Source organism: Culex pipiens, chromosome 2, assembly GCF_016801865.2.
Source record: "Culex pipiens pallens isolate TS chromosome 2, TS_CPP_V2, whole genome shotgun sequence".
Lineage (NCBI taxonomy): Eukaryota > Metazoa > Arthropoda > Insecta > Diptera > Culicidae > Culex > Culex pipiens.
In genome coordinates this window covers 215011499-215028479 of record NC_068938.1, presented here as the reverse complement: position 1 = coordinate 215028479, position 16981 = coordinate 215011499, and the positions used below count along the sequence as shown (strand labels likewise).

The window sequence follows — 16981 nt, the reverse complement described above, 5'->3', positions numbered from 1 at the left end:
CAACGGTAACAACATTGAGAGCAAAAGGGTTTTACCAATTTGGTTCAGCATCTTTGGCTACTTGGAATGATTTTGTGTAAACACACGGAGAGACCGTGCCCAGAAATTTTAACAATTGAAATTGTTGATTTTACTTTCGTAAATTTTAACAAAAACGTACTTGTCACTGCCAATTTTCAGTTAAATTAACCAAAATTCAGTATTAATTTAATAACCTGTTTGTTGAAAATGCTAAAGGCAAAAAGCTAACAGATTTCCCGAACTCGAATGAACGTGCTCGACTGTTAGCTTTGGTTTTAGGAAAATCAAAAATTTTGTTGGTTGAATATAATTTACATTTGGTTGAATATTTAAAAGATGAACTTGGGTTTGTTTACGTCTGTCATTTGAAATCAGGATTCGAACGAGAGCGGTCGATTTGTTGAGTTTGTGTTGTTAATTATGAAGTGAGAGGATGTGAAAGGTGAAAATTACACTATTTGGCTAATGTTGAAGTGGCAAATCAAAGTGTTGCAACTGGGGAGGTGGAATTGGTGAGTAGGTTTGTTGATGATTTCTTTGCAGGTGATAAACTATGAAGAGCAAGAGGACGACCTTCACCATGAGGACCTCTAATGCGAGTGAGTTGAACACGTTATAAGAATGTTTGATGGAACGGGAGGGCAATAGAAGGGAAATGCGGACCGACTCTTCACGGATAGAGCAGCCCGGGCAAATTTAACAAAATGTTGGTTAATCCAAGTAAGTATGGGTTTATTTTTGCACAATAATTTATCTAATGTGATTCTTATTAGAAAACTGAATCATTAAAAAGCTTCGTGCTTACGACGGATAAAATCTTAATGAACCATTATTTTTTTCAGAATCATCAATTATAAAATACATAGAAATGCGTACACATGACAACATAAAAAATAGAGATGAAGTAAAATATTTAAAAAAATAAAAATATATAAAATATATAAAAGAAGATAATTATTATCTTGAAAGTTTTGTTGCAATACGACAGCTCAATAAACTGGTAAGTAAAACTCAAAATATTTTTTTCAGGAATCGGAGTACGTTGAATAAATTGAATCAAATGCAATACAAGTTTGTTGCCAAAAGTAATTGTTAAATTAATGCAAACTTGGTAAGTAACATTATTGATATTTCTTCTTTCCTCAATATAATTACATTTATTTACGTTCCTTTTTTCAGTTTATAGCCGAAATTAAGAATTTTGTATTTAATTACTAATCCATTTCACATGTCTATTTGCAGCAAAAGGTTCACTTTAGTGAAAATTCTGTGTCCAACCACAAGAAAAATAACTAAACCTGAGACCATTGTAGATGATGATGACTTATCGGATGATTTCACAGTGATGGTAAGTAAAAACAACACCTTATTTTATACAACATAATAAAAATATAAGCTTAAAAATTTTGCTCGATTTCTATTTTTCAGGAATTCATGTTAAATTAAACATCTTTTTTAAATATGTTTAACATAATTTGTAATATGCTTTTTTATTATTTTTAAGTTTAATGCAACGTAATTTTTTAAAATATTGATCAAACTTTACATGTTTTATAACAACAGTTAAAAAAATGTTTTGTTTTGATGCTTTTTAACAGTAATTTAACAACTTCATGCAAAAAAACAAATTAGTACAAAACGTTAAATTTTTAGGCAGAATAAATGCGAACAAAAAAACACTCAGCATTAATTTGTGAGGCATTTTTACAAAATTTAATGCAAATTCAATAAAAATATTGCTAACAACTGCTAGTTATTGACTACATGTACAAATATTTTTCTGTATTCAAGTAAGACATTAGTTAAAATATAGCTAGAAATTCGGCCCAGCCTGTATCGTCGGATAATTAAAGAAAGTATATATCAACACTTACATAAATTATGTCTAATTAAGAAATGTTTTGTTATAAACCACTAATAATTTGCTGCATGCAAAAATATTTCGGTTGATACAACGAAAAAAAATGTTGAAAAATAGTTGAAAAACATTTCCCAGCCAGTTTTTAACAGAATATTCCACAATATTTCAGCTGAAAACAAGAAATTTTTAGTTAATTTTCTGAAAAAAATATTCTAGCAGTCGACTGCTAGAATTTTTTTCGGCCATTTAACCAACAAAAATGGCAATTCCAACTATTTTTTTAGTTAATTTTAATGACCGGTGGTCAGCAATTTCGGGTTAACAAAATCAACAATCGATTGTTGAAAAAAAGCTGTGTAAAAAATTAACCCATACTTTTAGTTAAATTAACCAAGATTTTCTTAGATTTGCCCCGGCCGGTCTCTCCGTGCAACTTTAGCAAAATTTATTCAGTATAGCGATTCAGAAGTTTTGATGAATTTTAGGACTAATTTTATAGTTAATTTAATTGCTTCTAACTTCTAAAAATCATATCATTTCCTCAAATATTTTTCTTAATAACCAAAGCATTCCCAGATATTAATGAAAAAATATTATAAATCAACACAAAAAATTTAGATTTTTAGTTTTCGTCTGCTTATTTTTCTGCAACTAACTATATTTTTTGTGAAAACTACTTCAAGCTCGTTTTACCTCACATTTCCCCGTTACTGCCACCTTTCGCAAGTGTCGCCGACTGTTCCACCACCACCCTAATCAGGTCTTTGTCACCCTGGAAACACACACACCCACAACCGGGTTATTCCACCCTGGAGCCGCATTTAAGCGATAATTCCGGGGCTTGTGTCTCGAGGTTTTTTTCTTCCTTCCTTCCCAGAAGCAGAAGTTCAGAATTTTCCCTACTTTTCCCCTCTGAATCTCTCGGAAATCGGATTAAAGTGGTCCTGGTTGCGCGATAAAAAAGAACCTACGCTCCGAGTTCCGCGTTAGATGAAATGGGTTTTAATTTGTGTGGCCTTGGTCTCGGTCGCTCGGATTTTGTGAGCAAGGTGGGAGTAGGTACTAACTAAAGAGCAAAAAAAGAAGTGTAAAGTGCTATGGCCCCTTAAGGCGCCAGGCGGGTGTGTGCGAAACACAAGAAGTGGACCGCCTTAATTAGTAAGTTGTACACTTTGATGCAGCTGGCTGTTAAAGGGGAGGTTAAGGTGGGGGTGGTTTTATTGGGTGGTTGATGAGCTGTTGGGATTTGCAGAGAAGAGGGCATGGAACAACATCTGGAGATTACTTTTAAGTTGAGCTGCCGTTGCGAAGTAGTCTTTTAATGCTGGCCATCAATTATGAACGAGTCATGTACGGTTTAAGTGTGCTCTAATCTGGCACTTGTACTCTTCCCAGTTTGATGAGGTTTCTTAAGAAGTTTATAGCCCGGAAACCGTTGAACACTCACATATGCTCAGATACTGCTGGGTGGTCGTCTCGAAGGTGTCCCACATGATGCCCCGGAAGCGCGTCCGTTCCTTGGCCGTTCCGTAATCCGGATGGAGCAGCGGGGCCTGGTGGCCAGCCTCGTTCGGGTCGCCCGTCTTGCAAAAGTTGGTCACAAAGTTGAGCACGGCCTCGTTCACGCCCATGTCCTGGCGCGAGTAGTTCTGCGGGAACCACGGCGCGCCCTGGACCAGCGTCAGGCCCAGCATGTACGGGAGGTCCTCGCCGCGGACGCTGCCCAGCCGCTGGAAGATCGAACAAAGTTAAAGTAAATTAGTGATAATTTATGTTTGATTATTTGAGTTGATTCCACAGAACTTACATTCTTTTTAGCTCAATGTTAGTTACATAAGTTATTTCAAATTAAATTGGATTTCTGTACAAATTTCTAAATTTAAATTAATTCTAAATAACGACCCACTTTCGAAGGTTATTTTTGCAATTTTTTTCCTTCTCTGTCCAATTCGTTCTCCTTAGTACCAGTAAACTCTCTCCCCATTTCGAACAAATCAGCTGTTGAAAGGTAGTCCATATCTCAGCTCAGGATAACAACTGTTAATGCAACCTAATAAAATGAAATGAAATGAATAACGACCCACCCCCCTCTCCGCCCCCCTCCACTCTTCAGGATCCATTCGAAAAAACAGGGTTTTTTTGCATTAAACTTCAAGAAACGTATGAAAATTTAAGTTAAAACTGACATGAAGTTTTATGCATTCCCCTGCGTTTCAAATCATTTTTAAGCACGTTCGGGTGAATTCAAAAATCATTTAAGTTCTAGTGGATTTTTGATGAAAAGTACCGCAAAAAAATCGATGAATTTTTAGCGAACTAATGTTTACAAATTGACTGAACGGATGTAAAATGCGTATTCCAACATTTTTTTTTATTGAAAGGTTGAAATCCTGGCTTATATTTTTTTTATTTTCACAAAAATTACACAAAGTTGTATAATTGGCTACCTGTCTTTTATATGCAATTTTAAGACTTTTTTTTAATTCAGCTGAATTGTATTTCATTAATTATGGTTCGAGTTTGACATACAAAACTGACTTTTTGTATTTCTGATCTATTTTCAGGATAGAACCCACACGTTTTAAAATTTTCGAAAAAATAATTGATTCCTATTTTTTAAATAGAACTATCGCTTTGAAAAAAATTAAGAGCGTCAAATGAGTTGAGCAAGATCGATTATGCCTAAAATTTATAGAACACTCTTCAGTATTAATGAGTTTTTCTTGACCAAACTATATCCAGCATATCAATTATAATTTGTGTAAATTTGGAAGTACACTATCGAATTGGTGTCATTTTTGTATTACGAATATTTCTTTTTCATCGGGAAAATTTGTTTAAAAATAATTTACCTTTAGACTTAGTTAACAGATAATTAGATTAGATTTAAGATTTTTTATATTTTTTAATCAGGATAACAATCAGTTTGAGTATGTTTTGCTTGTTTATATCTTGTGTTTGATTTCAGCCTCATTAAAAAAAAGATTAAAAAGTTTTTTTTCTTTTTTTCACGACTGAAGAACAATTTTCGTTTATTTCTATTCTGATTTCGGTTTAGTTAATTTCAGAGTAAAACATCGGTTTAAAAATTATATTTAAAATTAATATTTTACAGTATATTTGAAGATATTCCTGGTTCTTGACTGGTATGTGAATTCGAAAATTTGTACCTTGGAAAGGCATTTTCCGATCGATTTCGTGTCTTTGGCAAAGTTGGCTAGGTCTTTTCAGAAAAAAATATAACAATAAAAAAAAATGATTTTTGTATTAATACTTTCACTAAAAGTTGTTTAAGGGGACCAAAAAAGAAATCTTTTGAACCATAGTTTATATGGACAGACGTTTTGCGCCGAACTATGACTTTTTGGATGATTTTTATCTTCTATGAAAAAAAATCATTTAATACATTTTCTGAACTGTGCACTTAAATCGAATTAAGATTATTATTTTTTCCACAACAATAACGACTATGAACGACTTCTTGAATGATAGTTTCTTGTTATCTCGTTCTATAGGGTAACACAGGGTCACAGTTGATTTTTTTTTTATATTTTATGTAAAAAACAAAAAAGTGATCAGTAATGCCAAATGTAAAATTTTTAAATCGATCATTGTATATATTTTGAAAATGATGACTTTTTCGAAAAATATTTACTTTTAAGTACTATTCGATTTAAATTCGATGTAACATCAAATAATGATAGGAATTATATGATATATGCATCACATTCAAACATTATCAGAGGCAAAATTTCTGCTAAATCTTTTCTATGACTCGAATGATCCAAAGTTTGGACCCCTAAAACATATCGAAAATGAAATGTTAAATTAAAAAAATTTAAGACTGATTAAATACGTTTGTGTAATTTTCTGATTTTTTGATAAAATAATAAAAAAAAAATTAATATAAACCTTTTCTTCACAAAGGTTAGAAATTGGTAATTTTATACAAATCTTTTTTTAAGCGATTTTGAAAAAATATCGTTGAAGAGATCAGGAAATTTCACAAAAGTAAATATTTTCCAAGTTATGGTCAGTTTAAAATAAAAATTAAAAATTAATAATAATTTTCATCGTTCGAATTCTTTGTGAGGTTGTACCTCAGAAACTAACTGCCCACTTTTCAAAATCCCAAATAGGAAAAAACGAAAAGAAAACGAAAAAGTTTACCTAAAAAGTAGCATTTACTTGAAAACAGTACATTTTATTCAAAAAACGTGAATAACTTTTGGATTGTAAATTCGATTTTTCTTTCAAAGTAATTTTGAATAATTTTTTCCAGGTTTTCGATATTTTCCAAAAAAACAAAATTTTGCACCATCACGCATTATGGCTCAGAATATTTCTTTTTTAGTTCGCTATTACTTATCAAAAAATATAAAAATAATAATTACGTAATTTGGGAATTTAAATTTAGGTGATAAAAATTTAAATAAAAAATCGTAAATTTTCATCTGTGCAAATATTTATTCGAAAAGTCCTAATCAGCACCTACAACTTTGCCAAAAACACCAAATAGATCAGAATAACCCTTCTCAAGATACCTTCATCTGGGGTGAAACGGAACACATGGGGCGAATTGGAACAGCTGTTTTAGCCTTGTAACTGCACAATTTTGGATTTTTTTGATTAGTTTCGGATAGAACAGACACAAAACATCTACAAGTGCATCGTTTTCTAAATTTCAAGCTTAAAAGAGCTAAAAAACTGCTATCCCTTGTCAGACTGTAGTTCCGATTCGCCCAGTTGATGGTATAGAATTTCATACATTTACAAACCAGCCCCCAAAATTGTATGGAAAAATTAGTGATGCAAAATGACTTTTTAATATAGGGAATGCATGGACAAAGTTTCGTCCATATAAATTGGCTTATGGCAAGAGAACTGGCTTATTTTTGTTCGGTTATTTGTGGTGTTTTCAGATTTAAAGCTAGATGGAAATTTAAAACTTCGTTGCTTTTTTGTGTATTAAATGTTTTTGATTCTTTAGATCAAGAAAACCACTTTTATTTACGTTTTCCAAAATCACACTTGTCTTTCATCCTTACCTGCGGATACTCGCTCTCCTTGCTCTGGTAGCCAAAGTGAAACATGTACGTTTTGGCGCCCCTCCTGGCGTGCAGATAGGCCACCTTTATCAACGTAGCCACCGTGTGGCCATCGCTGAGTGCTTCCATCGTTGAGTCTCTGGAAAAAAACAAATACAAGCGAAATAAACCATCAGCATTTTTGTAAATCTCTTTCTCGAGTTTACAGCACTCTGACAGCCGGTAATGAATATCAATCAAAAGTTGGCACTTATTTCCCTCTCCCTTCCTATCTCACTGTTATTGAGCTGAGGGAGGTTGGGAGGAGGGGGGATTGACAATTCAAATTAGCTGTCGACTTTTTGAACGAGGCAAAGCCCAGCTGTCCATAGGCAAATCTCATTGTTGGCCTCAGAACTCTGGGGGGATTCATAGGATTTTTCAGAGGGGGAAATCCTGGCAGATTGTGGCAGTAAAAGAAGGAAAATCTGTCATGTCATTTGCTGACGGAATGAATGCAATAATTTGGGATGGAGGAATTTTGAAAGAGATTTTTCCTACTTTGGGAAGACATTCTAGAAAATTAATAATAAGACGAATCAGATTGACGACTGGAGATTATAAAGGCTTTGAATGATTGAAATTTGTCATCTTTTTGTGGCAAAATTTGCACTTATTTTCATGAAATTTAAGATAGACAAGGAATTAAGCCATCTTCTAAAGTGATATTCCGTTGAAATCTCAAGGGAGAATATAAGCCCAAATTGTCCACTTGTCTCTTCGACGTCCCTTAACCTACGGTCAATCGCCCTCTATTTCCTGCAAATCATTCTCGTGACAGCAAAATAAGCAGAAGAAGCAAAAAAACGACCAACTCTTCGATAATCCCATCCCGATGACAATGGACTATGTCGTTCACCGAGGACAGAGTAGATGAGTCTATTTTCCTCAGAATGGCAAAAAAAAAAAAAAAACAAGACAAAACAAAACAAAACTGCCAACATCACGCTCGAGGACACAACTCATTGTTGAGAATTTCCCACCCACCCAGCACTGAAATCAGGCCTCGCCGCCACCAACAACAATGTCCTCGCTCAGTGTGTCGGAAAAACTTTGTTAATTTTCCCTCCAAGATTTTTCTCTCTTCCACTCCCTTAGGGGACTGAAAGCAAAAAAAAAATGAAATGGCGCCGGCCAACAATGAATTGTGAACGATTGTGTCCAGCTGCGAAAAGCGACCACAGTTGACCTCCCATCGACGCCGCCACCACCCACCCCCCCATTTTTTGTGGTGGGTGGAAATCTGGGCTTTATTTAAATCAACCAGCCTTTCGGAACGAGCCGGCGTCTTTTCTTTTGCTGATTGTTCTGAACAAGACGTTGGCGATGGGAACTCGAGTGAGAGGGAAAGTTTTCTTTGATAGAGTTTTTTTTTTTTGTGTGGGACAAAAGAAAGGATAATGTTTTGGGAAGGAGGGTGTGGTCACAAATTTCGTGATTAATTTATAGGGTCCGACCGAATCAAGAACAAATTGAATTAAATTAATTTCATCACAGATTGTTCTGAAAAAATTGCAAAAAAGCATTTCTCTAAAGATTGATAACAAAATATAATTGATGACAATTTTTTACATTTGTCCGTTCAAAGTAGGTGCTGGTGCTTTTGAATTTGTCTTGCAAATACTTTAGAATGAAAGTCTAAGTTTGTTCAATTAAAATATTAATCATTCTTTCAAATAAAACATTCATATTTCTTCACAAAACCCTGCCAATAGTGTGTGAAACGCTTGAGATGTACAGAGAATGATTCTCTTTCCTAAAGGGAACACTTTAAAATTTTAACTGTAATAGCTTATTTTATCTTGTCAAAAAAGACAGTTAATATCTACAGAATTTATAAACAAATTTACGGTGTTTTTTTTTTTGCTTCATTTTTTATGTCAAGAGACTTTTAAAGAGGACCTAGGCAATTTTCGGACCTTTTTTTGGTTTTGACTTGATCAAATTTAAGATAAAGTTTACACAGAGTTGAATTAAAAAAAAGTGGTGATCTGGTGGTCAGAACGAATAGTATGCTGATATTACGATGTTATTTTTTCCTGTGCAAATTTTCATTAAAGCTGAACTTTATGAAAAATATAGCTCAAAGGAAAAAAATAAAAAAAACTATTCATAATTTTATCTTGATACTTTACTTGCAAAAAATAATGCTAAGCTAAACGGTGATCTAAAGTCTTCGATTTTCCAGCACATTAATTTGTTGAGACTCTCATAATCCATTTCATATTTGATTAGAAAAAATGTTTTTGTCATTCTTTCATTTTTTATGGATTTATTTTTGGGATACATATTAATTTTATATACGTTTAGACCAGATCTGGTGATTATTTTTTCAGAATTTTTATTTGAATTTATTTGAATAAATCTTTGTCCATTAGGGTGCCCCGAAAAAAATTGCCCCCTGCTCCACAAGCGACAAACGTTGTTTTTGGTTATTTGAACTATGAGCCTGAAGTTGGTTAAAAAAAATTCATGCAAAAATGAAATTTTTAAGTCCCTTATAACTTTTCAGGATCGAACTATTTAATATCAATATTTTTAAAATCATTTTTAGATGCCAATTTGCTATGTTGAACGACTTTACAAAATTTTGAAATCATGCATCGTTTTGAAGTTTTGAACATTTTAAGGTATAATTTTTCGAAATCGGTTAATTTTTTTGCAATTTAAAAACACTTCATGAAAACAATGTAACCTTGCAAGAAATATTTTTGAAAAGCTGAGCATTTTTCGTTTTTGGCTATATAGATCGGGTAACTCAAAAAACAAGTAATATTTCACCATTATTTTTTTACAGTGTAATTGACCCTCATTTTTTTGACTTGCGATTTCTCGGAAGTATTGGTTCAATTTTAAATGTAAACAAAAGTTTTTTTGTAAAATTGATGCTTTTCTTTGAATTTGATCAAGAGTAACCTATTTTTGACATTTTTAAATCCTATGCTGGATTTTTAAAATTGGTAGTGGGATTGGGTTATACAAAAATTCTGATTTTTTTATGACCCAATCTCATCCCCAAACACAATGAATATCGTCAATTTTGATTAAAATTTAGATTTCGCCAAAAAAAAAATTTCTGCCATTTTTATAAATTCTTCAGCAAAAGCTACATACTGTAATCCCCCATTTTTTCAAAAAATGTTTAAATTTTAATGTGAATTTAAGAACATTTAGCTGAAAACAATTTATCAATTTAAAATGTATTTCCCTGCGATAAGAATCATTTTTGGCATTTTTGGGTATTTTCAACAATTTTTAAAAGTTATAAAAATTTCAATGTTTCTCAAAATGTTTTTTTTTTCAAATCTTACATTTTTGAAAACTAATGATTGCAATTCAAATGTACAAGTGTACAATGTAATTTTTATCAATGAATTTATTGAAATGATAAAACTATGCTTATAAATTTGGCCAGAGCAGAGGGACAAAAATTAAACAAAAAAAAAATGCATCGGTCGAAAGCCTACTAAAAATCTGAAAAATGCAAAAATCTGTATTCTGATAATTCTACTTTTAGTGAAATAAATAGTCAAATTTAAATCGAAACAATTTATTAGCGAGTATCTATTTATGTAAAGAGTTTCAATCATTACCAAAAACTTTAACGAAGACACCAAATCGATCAGAATATCCCTTCTCATGATACAGGTTTTAGAACATTTACATGCCCATTTTGTAGGACCAGCCTGAAAAATTATATGTATCGAAAAACTATTTATGCAAAATGACTCTTTTGACATAGAGAATAAACAAAAAAAAGAAAAAAAAATCTTGAATGAAACTTCAAAACAACACTGCTACTGTTTTTTTTTGCACTTTTGGAAAGAATAGTATTTTTGAATTTGTATTGATTTGATAAAAAAATCGATTCTCAATTTGCCCAATAATAATATTTTGAGCATCCTAATAGACTTTAAAACTTGATTACGTTTCATTAAATTTCCATAAAGATGTCTTTAAACTTACTATAGTTGTCAATTTCTTTGACTTATTCTATTAAATTAGTGCAATTTTGGTTTGCAACTACTCAATAAAGTCGTATTCTTTGCATTGGAGTTTTTATTTTCTACTGACCTCACTTTGTTTAATGAAAATAAACCGATATTCTAACTACTTCTATAAGGTTTCCAATTGAAATCCAGACCTCAGTATGGTAAAACCTAGGCCTTTCGAAAAAAACAAATTTCTTCCAATTTCCCCCCTGAGAATCAACCCTCCCATCAGTACCAAATGAACCAATGCATATTTGCCACCAGACAGTATGCAAAAATGAGAGAGCGAAAGAAAAAATCCCAAAAAATATAAACTAACACACTCCAATTGCGTGCTTGCTCGTCTCTATTTATGACTTTTATACCCCCGCTCTCTTGCTCCGATATTGCTTGCCCACCTCAAGTTTCTCCCGTCTGGCCCCCAAAATTATGCAATAGAAACCTTTTGCGGAACTGTCCCCGGTCCGACCAGACCGACGGCGGCCTGGGTATCCCCGATCCCAAATTGGATTTTCTGTAATTCTGATTCCACATTTCCCGCCAGGCTTTTTGTACAAGTCTCTCTCTGTGAATGTATGTGTGCGTGCGTGTGTGTAAGTCTCGATTTTCCCCAATTTCCAATCCAGATTAAATCCTGGAGTTGAACAGCAGCAGCAAAAAAATGGACATACCCCTTCCCCAGCACCTCAAACCCCTTTCTGGAACATGCTGTTAGTGTATTCATATGTTCCAACATATACAATTGAAACCATACTGTGGGAGTGTGTGTGCGTGTGTGGGCAGATGCTAATAAGGCTCAGCCACATGGCTTTAACCCAGCAGCAGCAGCAGCAGGGAGTGGGTCCACCGGGGAATTGTGACTGATTTCCGCTGGGACACGTGGGGCGTTGGTACAATTTCGAACACGCACATGCAAAAACACACTCACACGTGTGGGATAATAATTAAAGTTTAAATCCGGATCAATAGAAGCAATCAGCTGGAATTTTTTGGGGGAAACTGCCTCACTTTACTGATTTGGTTAAACTGTGATTGTAATTTTCTTCATATTTTTAGTAGATTTTCAGGCGTTTTCATTATGGTTAAAATACGTTACAGTTTTTCTTTTTTCAGTGTTCAAGGATAATTTTGTAGTTTTCAACATTTGATTTAAAAGCTCCATAATAAATTTTCATTTCTAAGTTTTAAATTTTCACCATACATTTTTCAATGTTGAGCTAAACAATGGGACTGCTTTGACTTTTTTTATTTTTAAGATTTTCGTGATGATTATTGCACTTTAACGTAGTATTTCGATCCAATTTCGAGAGTAATTTCTCGACCCATTTTCGAGACTCCCCAATAGTAAGATTACGCTCTACCATCGACAAATTACCATTGACATTTTACTATCGATAAATCCCGATCGCGGCACAAAAATCAATGTAATAGCATTTTTTGAACTTATAATTTACTATGTTATTAAAAAGAGAAGTATGAGACATTAAATTCAACTTTTTTTGAAATAATAATTACTCCCAATAGAAAAAAAATTATTAAACAAAAAAGTTAAGTTAGAATGTAAAAAATCTAAAAAATATTTAAAAATTATGCGGTTGAAATTACATAAATATAAATTATTGAATTAAAAAAAACATAAAAAACGAACAATTTAAAAAAAAACTTCAAAAAAATTCAATTAATTTCAAACAATTTTGAGGAAATTCAAACAATTTCAATCAATTTCAACAAATTTAAAACAGTTTCAAACAATTTCAAACTATTTCAAACTATTTCGAACAATTTCAAACAATTTCAAACAATTTCAAACAATTTCAAATAAATCAAAACAATTACCAACATTTTCAAACAATTTCAAACAATTTCAAACAATTTCAAACAATTTCAAACAATTTCAAACAATTTCAAACAATTTCAAACAATTTCAAACAATTTCAAACAATTTCAAACAATTTCAAACAATTTCAAACAATTTCAAACAATTTCAAACAATTTCAAACAATTTCAAACAATTTCAAACAATTTCAAACAATTTCCAACAATTTCCAACAATTTCCAACAATTTCAAACAATTTCAAACAATTTCAAACAATTTCAAACAATTTCAAATAATTTCAAACAATTTCAAACAATTTCTTAAAATTTCAAACAATTTCAAATAATTTTAAACAATTTTAAACAATTTCAAACAATTTTAAACAATTTTTTACAATTTAAAAAATAATAAAAATATTTTTTTTAAAACGAATGAAAATCATTTAAAAAATTTAAACAAAAACATTCAAAATGTCTCAAAAAATTTAAAAGTTAAAAAAAATAAAAACTACAGAAAGCAAACCAAAAAAATAAAAACAAACTCATATAAAATTCAAAAAATTCAGAGAATTAAAAATTACGAAAAAAGTTATAAAATTTAAAAACCAATAAACATATTTCACTATTTCAAAACATTATAAAAGATTAAAAAAAATCTAAACTTATTAAAAAATTTAAGAATCAATTAATAAATTATTTTCAAGAAAATTGAGAAAATTTATTAAATTCAGAAATCAAGTTATTTCATAAACAAAAAATCAATAGAATATTTCATAAAATATCTAAAAAAAATAAAAAAAAAAACAAAAAAAAATCTTAACGCCTAAAAAAACTTAAAGAACAAAATAATAATAAGAAAATCAAATTTATACAAAAAACCAAGGAAATTCATTAGTAAAAAAAATCAGAATTAAATAGAATAGAAAAAAATAATAAAAAAGTGCAAAGCCTTTTTCGAACAAAAATTCAAAAAAATTATAGAAATTGCAAATAAATTCTACATAAAATTTTGTTTTTCGAACTTCTAATGTCCAACTTTTTCCAAATTTCTTCTATTTTCCCGTGTTCAGGAGGATATATTGTGATTTTTCATGACTAAACTTTAAACTAATTTAGAACATGTTTATTTTTGGGAAATTTGCATAGTAAATTTAACTTTTCGAAAAAAAATATTTAGATCAAAACTATTATTATAAAATTCGATTTTTTGTATATTTTCAGGGATCAGACAATTTTATTAAATTGATGTATAATGGTTTGCTAAATTCGTGATTCTACCAAAAAAATATTGAAAACATGTTTTTTTTCGAATGTTCAAAAATGAAAGGGGACCGTCACGTGATATCGAACCAAAGTTAACTCTTGGGACAAAGTTTTACGAAAATCGTAGAGGGTTTGGGGCTACTTTTTCCGATTTCATGTTAATTGACAGAGAATGACCCCTTGAAATATTCCAGATGTCAACAATATTGTACCAATAGCTCTAATGACATTAAATCCTTTCATGAGTAATTGATTTCCAAAATAAATCGCAAAACCAATCCTCACAATATTTTCCACAACTGATCCGCTCCCGATGATGACCCGAAAAATCACACCCCTCACAATGTTAAATTGTTGAACAATCGCGGAAATGGGCCCCATAATTGGCCGATTTTCCGCAACAATGTGCTAAGCCTGATCCGCGCGGTTCGAGCTTAATCCCGTCGTGTCGTGGGTCACGAATTGCCCACCCAGGCTTTGATGATGATTGCGGACATTACCTGATGGAGAGGTGGAAATATGAAACCCAGCAGCACCACGTGACGGGCCACGTGGGCCGGGCCCTTGTTTTGCGTGCTAATTCAGCGCAAATTGGTGGGGCCTCATATTTACGTGAGGTAATTCGTGGTTTGGCCGAGATTGAAACAGTTTGAATGCCAAATTTTGACGACCCCTCCCCTTTCCAACAAAAAGGTGGTTGGAAATGTAACACAATATTTTGGGTGAAGGAGGGGAGGAGCATTTCCTCCCAAAGAGTGATGAAAATTTGAAAAACAAGGTACATTTGGCACAATGCTCATTCAAATCACAGTCACGCCTCACCGCAAACTAATTACTCGATAATGACTCTTTTTGGTGACCTAGCCTGCCATTTATATTAATACAATGTTCACTGGAACTACATTTTAGTACTGAAAAGTTCAAATTTTCAATACTACTGTATTTGTTTCAGTCCTTCCAAAAAGTTCTTTTCAAGCCTAATTCCAAATACCGGAATTGTTCCATCATCATGTCAAATCTTCTCCTTTCCGACTGAAAAAAAGTCTCCTTCCTTCTCACAACTTCCCAATCCAAAGGTTGCTCAGCACTTCGCGGATAGACTGCTTGGTTTTTTTCGCCAGTTCCGTGCAATTTTTCCCCGTCAAACAAGTCCACGCCAAACCCCAACTCAGCCGGGCCCTGAAAAAATATGACAAAGCAAATTTCCCGACAGTTCATAAATTTTTATGAGGCCTCTTCTTTGATTTATGTCTAGCGTGGTCGCGCCTTGTCGGTAGAAAGTGATCAAAGGAGGCCTTCCTGCTGGTTCGTGACCAGTCGTTTCGCGCGAGCGTGTTTTGCCGAAAGTCACGGCCTGCTGCTGGTTCAAAGGACGAAGGACACTCTCCACAGCCAGCAGCACTCCATCTCGTTCGCCACGCTTCGTAAGGCTCATCGATCAAAGCGTCGCGGGGCCGTCGCGATGCAGGGTAGAGCTTTTGGATTTTTGGGTTGTGGGAGGACGATGGTACACGGAAATTTGTTAAATTTGTTAAATTTGTTTGATTTGTTAAATTTGTTGAATTTGTTAAATTTGTTTGATTTGTTAAATTTGTTAAATTTGTTTGATTTGCTAAATTTGTTAAATTTGTTAAATTTGTAAGATTTGTAAAATTTGTAAAATTTGTTAAATTTGTTAAATTTGCTAAAATTATAAAATTTGTTAAATCGAATAATTTTCATTATTCACTTAACATTTCTTGATTTTTTTTAAATAGCTTTAGTCTTCTAATTTCTTGATTTTTTGAAGTTCTTATATTACCTTAATTTATTGAATTTTATAATTTCCTTATTTTTCTAGATCTTGAAAATTCTGAATTCATTAAATTTTCTTAGTTTCGTGGGTTTCTTGATTTTTTTTAGGTCTTAAAATTCTTGAATTTCATAAATTTCCAAAACTTTTTGAATTTCTTAAATTTTAAAACATTCCAAGTTTCTTGAATTGCTTGAATTTCTTGAATTGCTTGAATTTCTTGAATTTCTGAAATTTCTTGAATTTCTTGAATTTCTTGAATTTCTTAAATTTCTTGAATTTCTTAAAATTCTTAAATTTCTGAATTTTTTGAATTTCTTGAATTTCTTGAATTTCTTGAATTTCTTGAATTTCTTGAATTTCTTGAATTTCTTGAATTTCTTGAATTTCTTGAATTTCTTGAATTTCTTGAATTTCTTGAATTTCTTGAATTTCTTGAATTTCTTAAATTTCTTGAATTTCTTGAATTTCTTGAATTTCTTGAATTTCTTGAATTTCTTAAATTTCTTGAATTTTTTAAATTTCTTGAATTTCTTAAATTTTTTGAATTTCTTGAATTTCTTGAATTTCTTGAATTTCTTGAATTTCTTGAATTTCTTGAATTTCTTGAATTTCTTGAATTTCTTGAATTTCTTGAATTTCTTGAATTTCTTGAATTTCTTGAATTTCTTGAATTTCTTGAATTTCTTGAATTTCTTGAATTTCTTGAATTTCTTGAATTTCTTGAATTTCTTGAATTTCTTGAATTTCTTGAATTTCTTGAATTTCTTGAATTTCTTGAATTTCTTGAATTTCTTGAATTTCTTGAATTTCTTGAATTTCTTGAATTTCTTGAATTTCTTGAATTTTTTGAATTTCTTGAATTTCTTGAATTTTTTGAATTTTTTGAATTTCTTGAATTTCTTGAATTTTTTGAATTTCTTGAATTTCTTGAATTTCTTGAATTTCTTGAATTTCTTGAATTTCTTGAATTTCTTGAATTTCTTGAATTTCTTGAATTTCTTGAATTTCTTGAATTTCTTGAATTTCTTGAATTTCTTGAATTTCTTGAATTTCTTGAATTTCTTGAATTTCTTGAATTTCTTGAATTTCTTGAATTTCTTGAATTTCTTGAATTTCTTGAATTTCTTGAATTTCTTGAATTTCTTGA

General features: G+C 31.6%; 1 protein-coding gene across 2 annotated transcripts in view; it reads right to left on the bottom strand.

Annotated features, from left to right (window-relative positions):
• Positions 1–16981, bottom strand: part of LOC120418581 (neuroligin-3-like) — a 200372-nt gene that overhangs the window by 51897 nt on the left and 131494 nt on the right. For both annotated transcript variants that reach the window (XM_039581029.2, XM_052707828.1), the window contains exons 9-10: positions 6931–7069; positions 3330–3612 (exon numbers count right to left, since the gene is read on the bottom strand). In XM_039581029.2, the coding sequence (XP_039436963.1) occupies positions 3330–3612; positions 6931–7069 (422 nt within the window). The remainder of the gene's footprint in view (positions 1–3329; positions 3613–6930; positions 7070–16981) is intronic.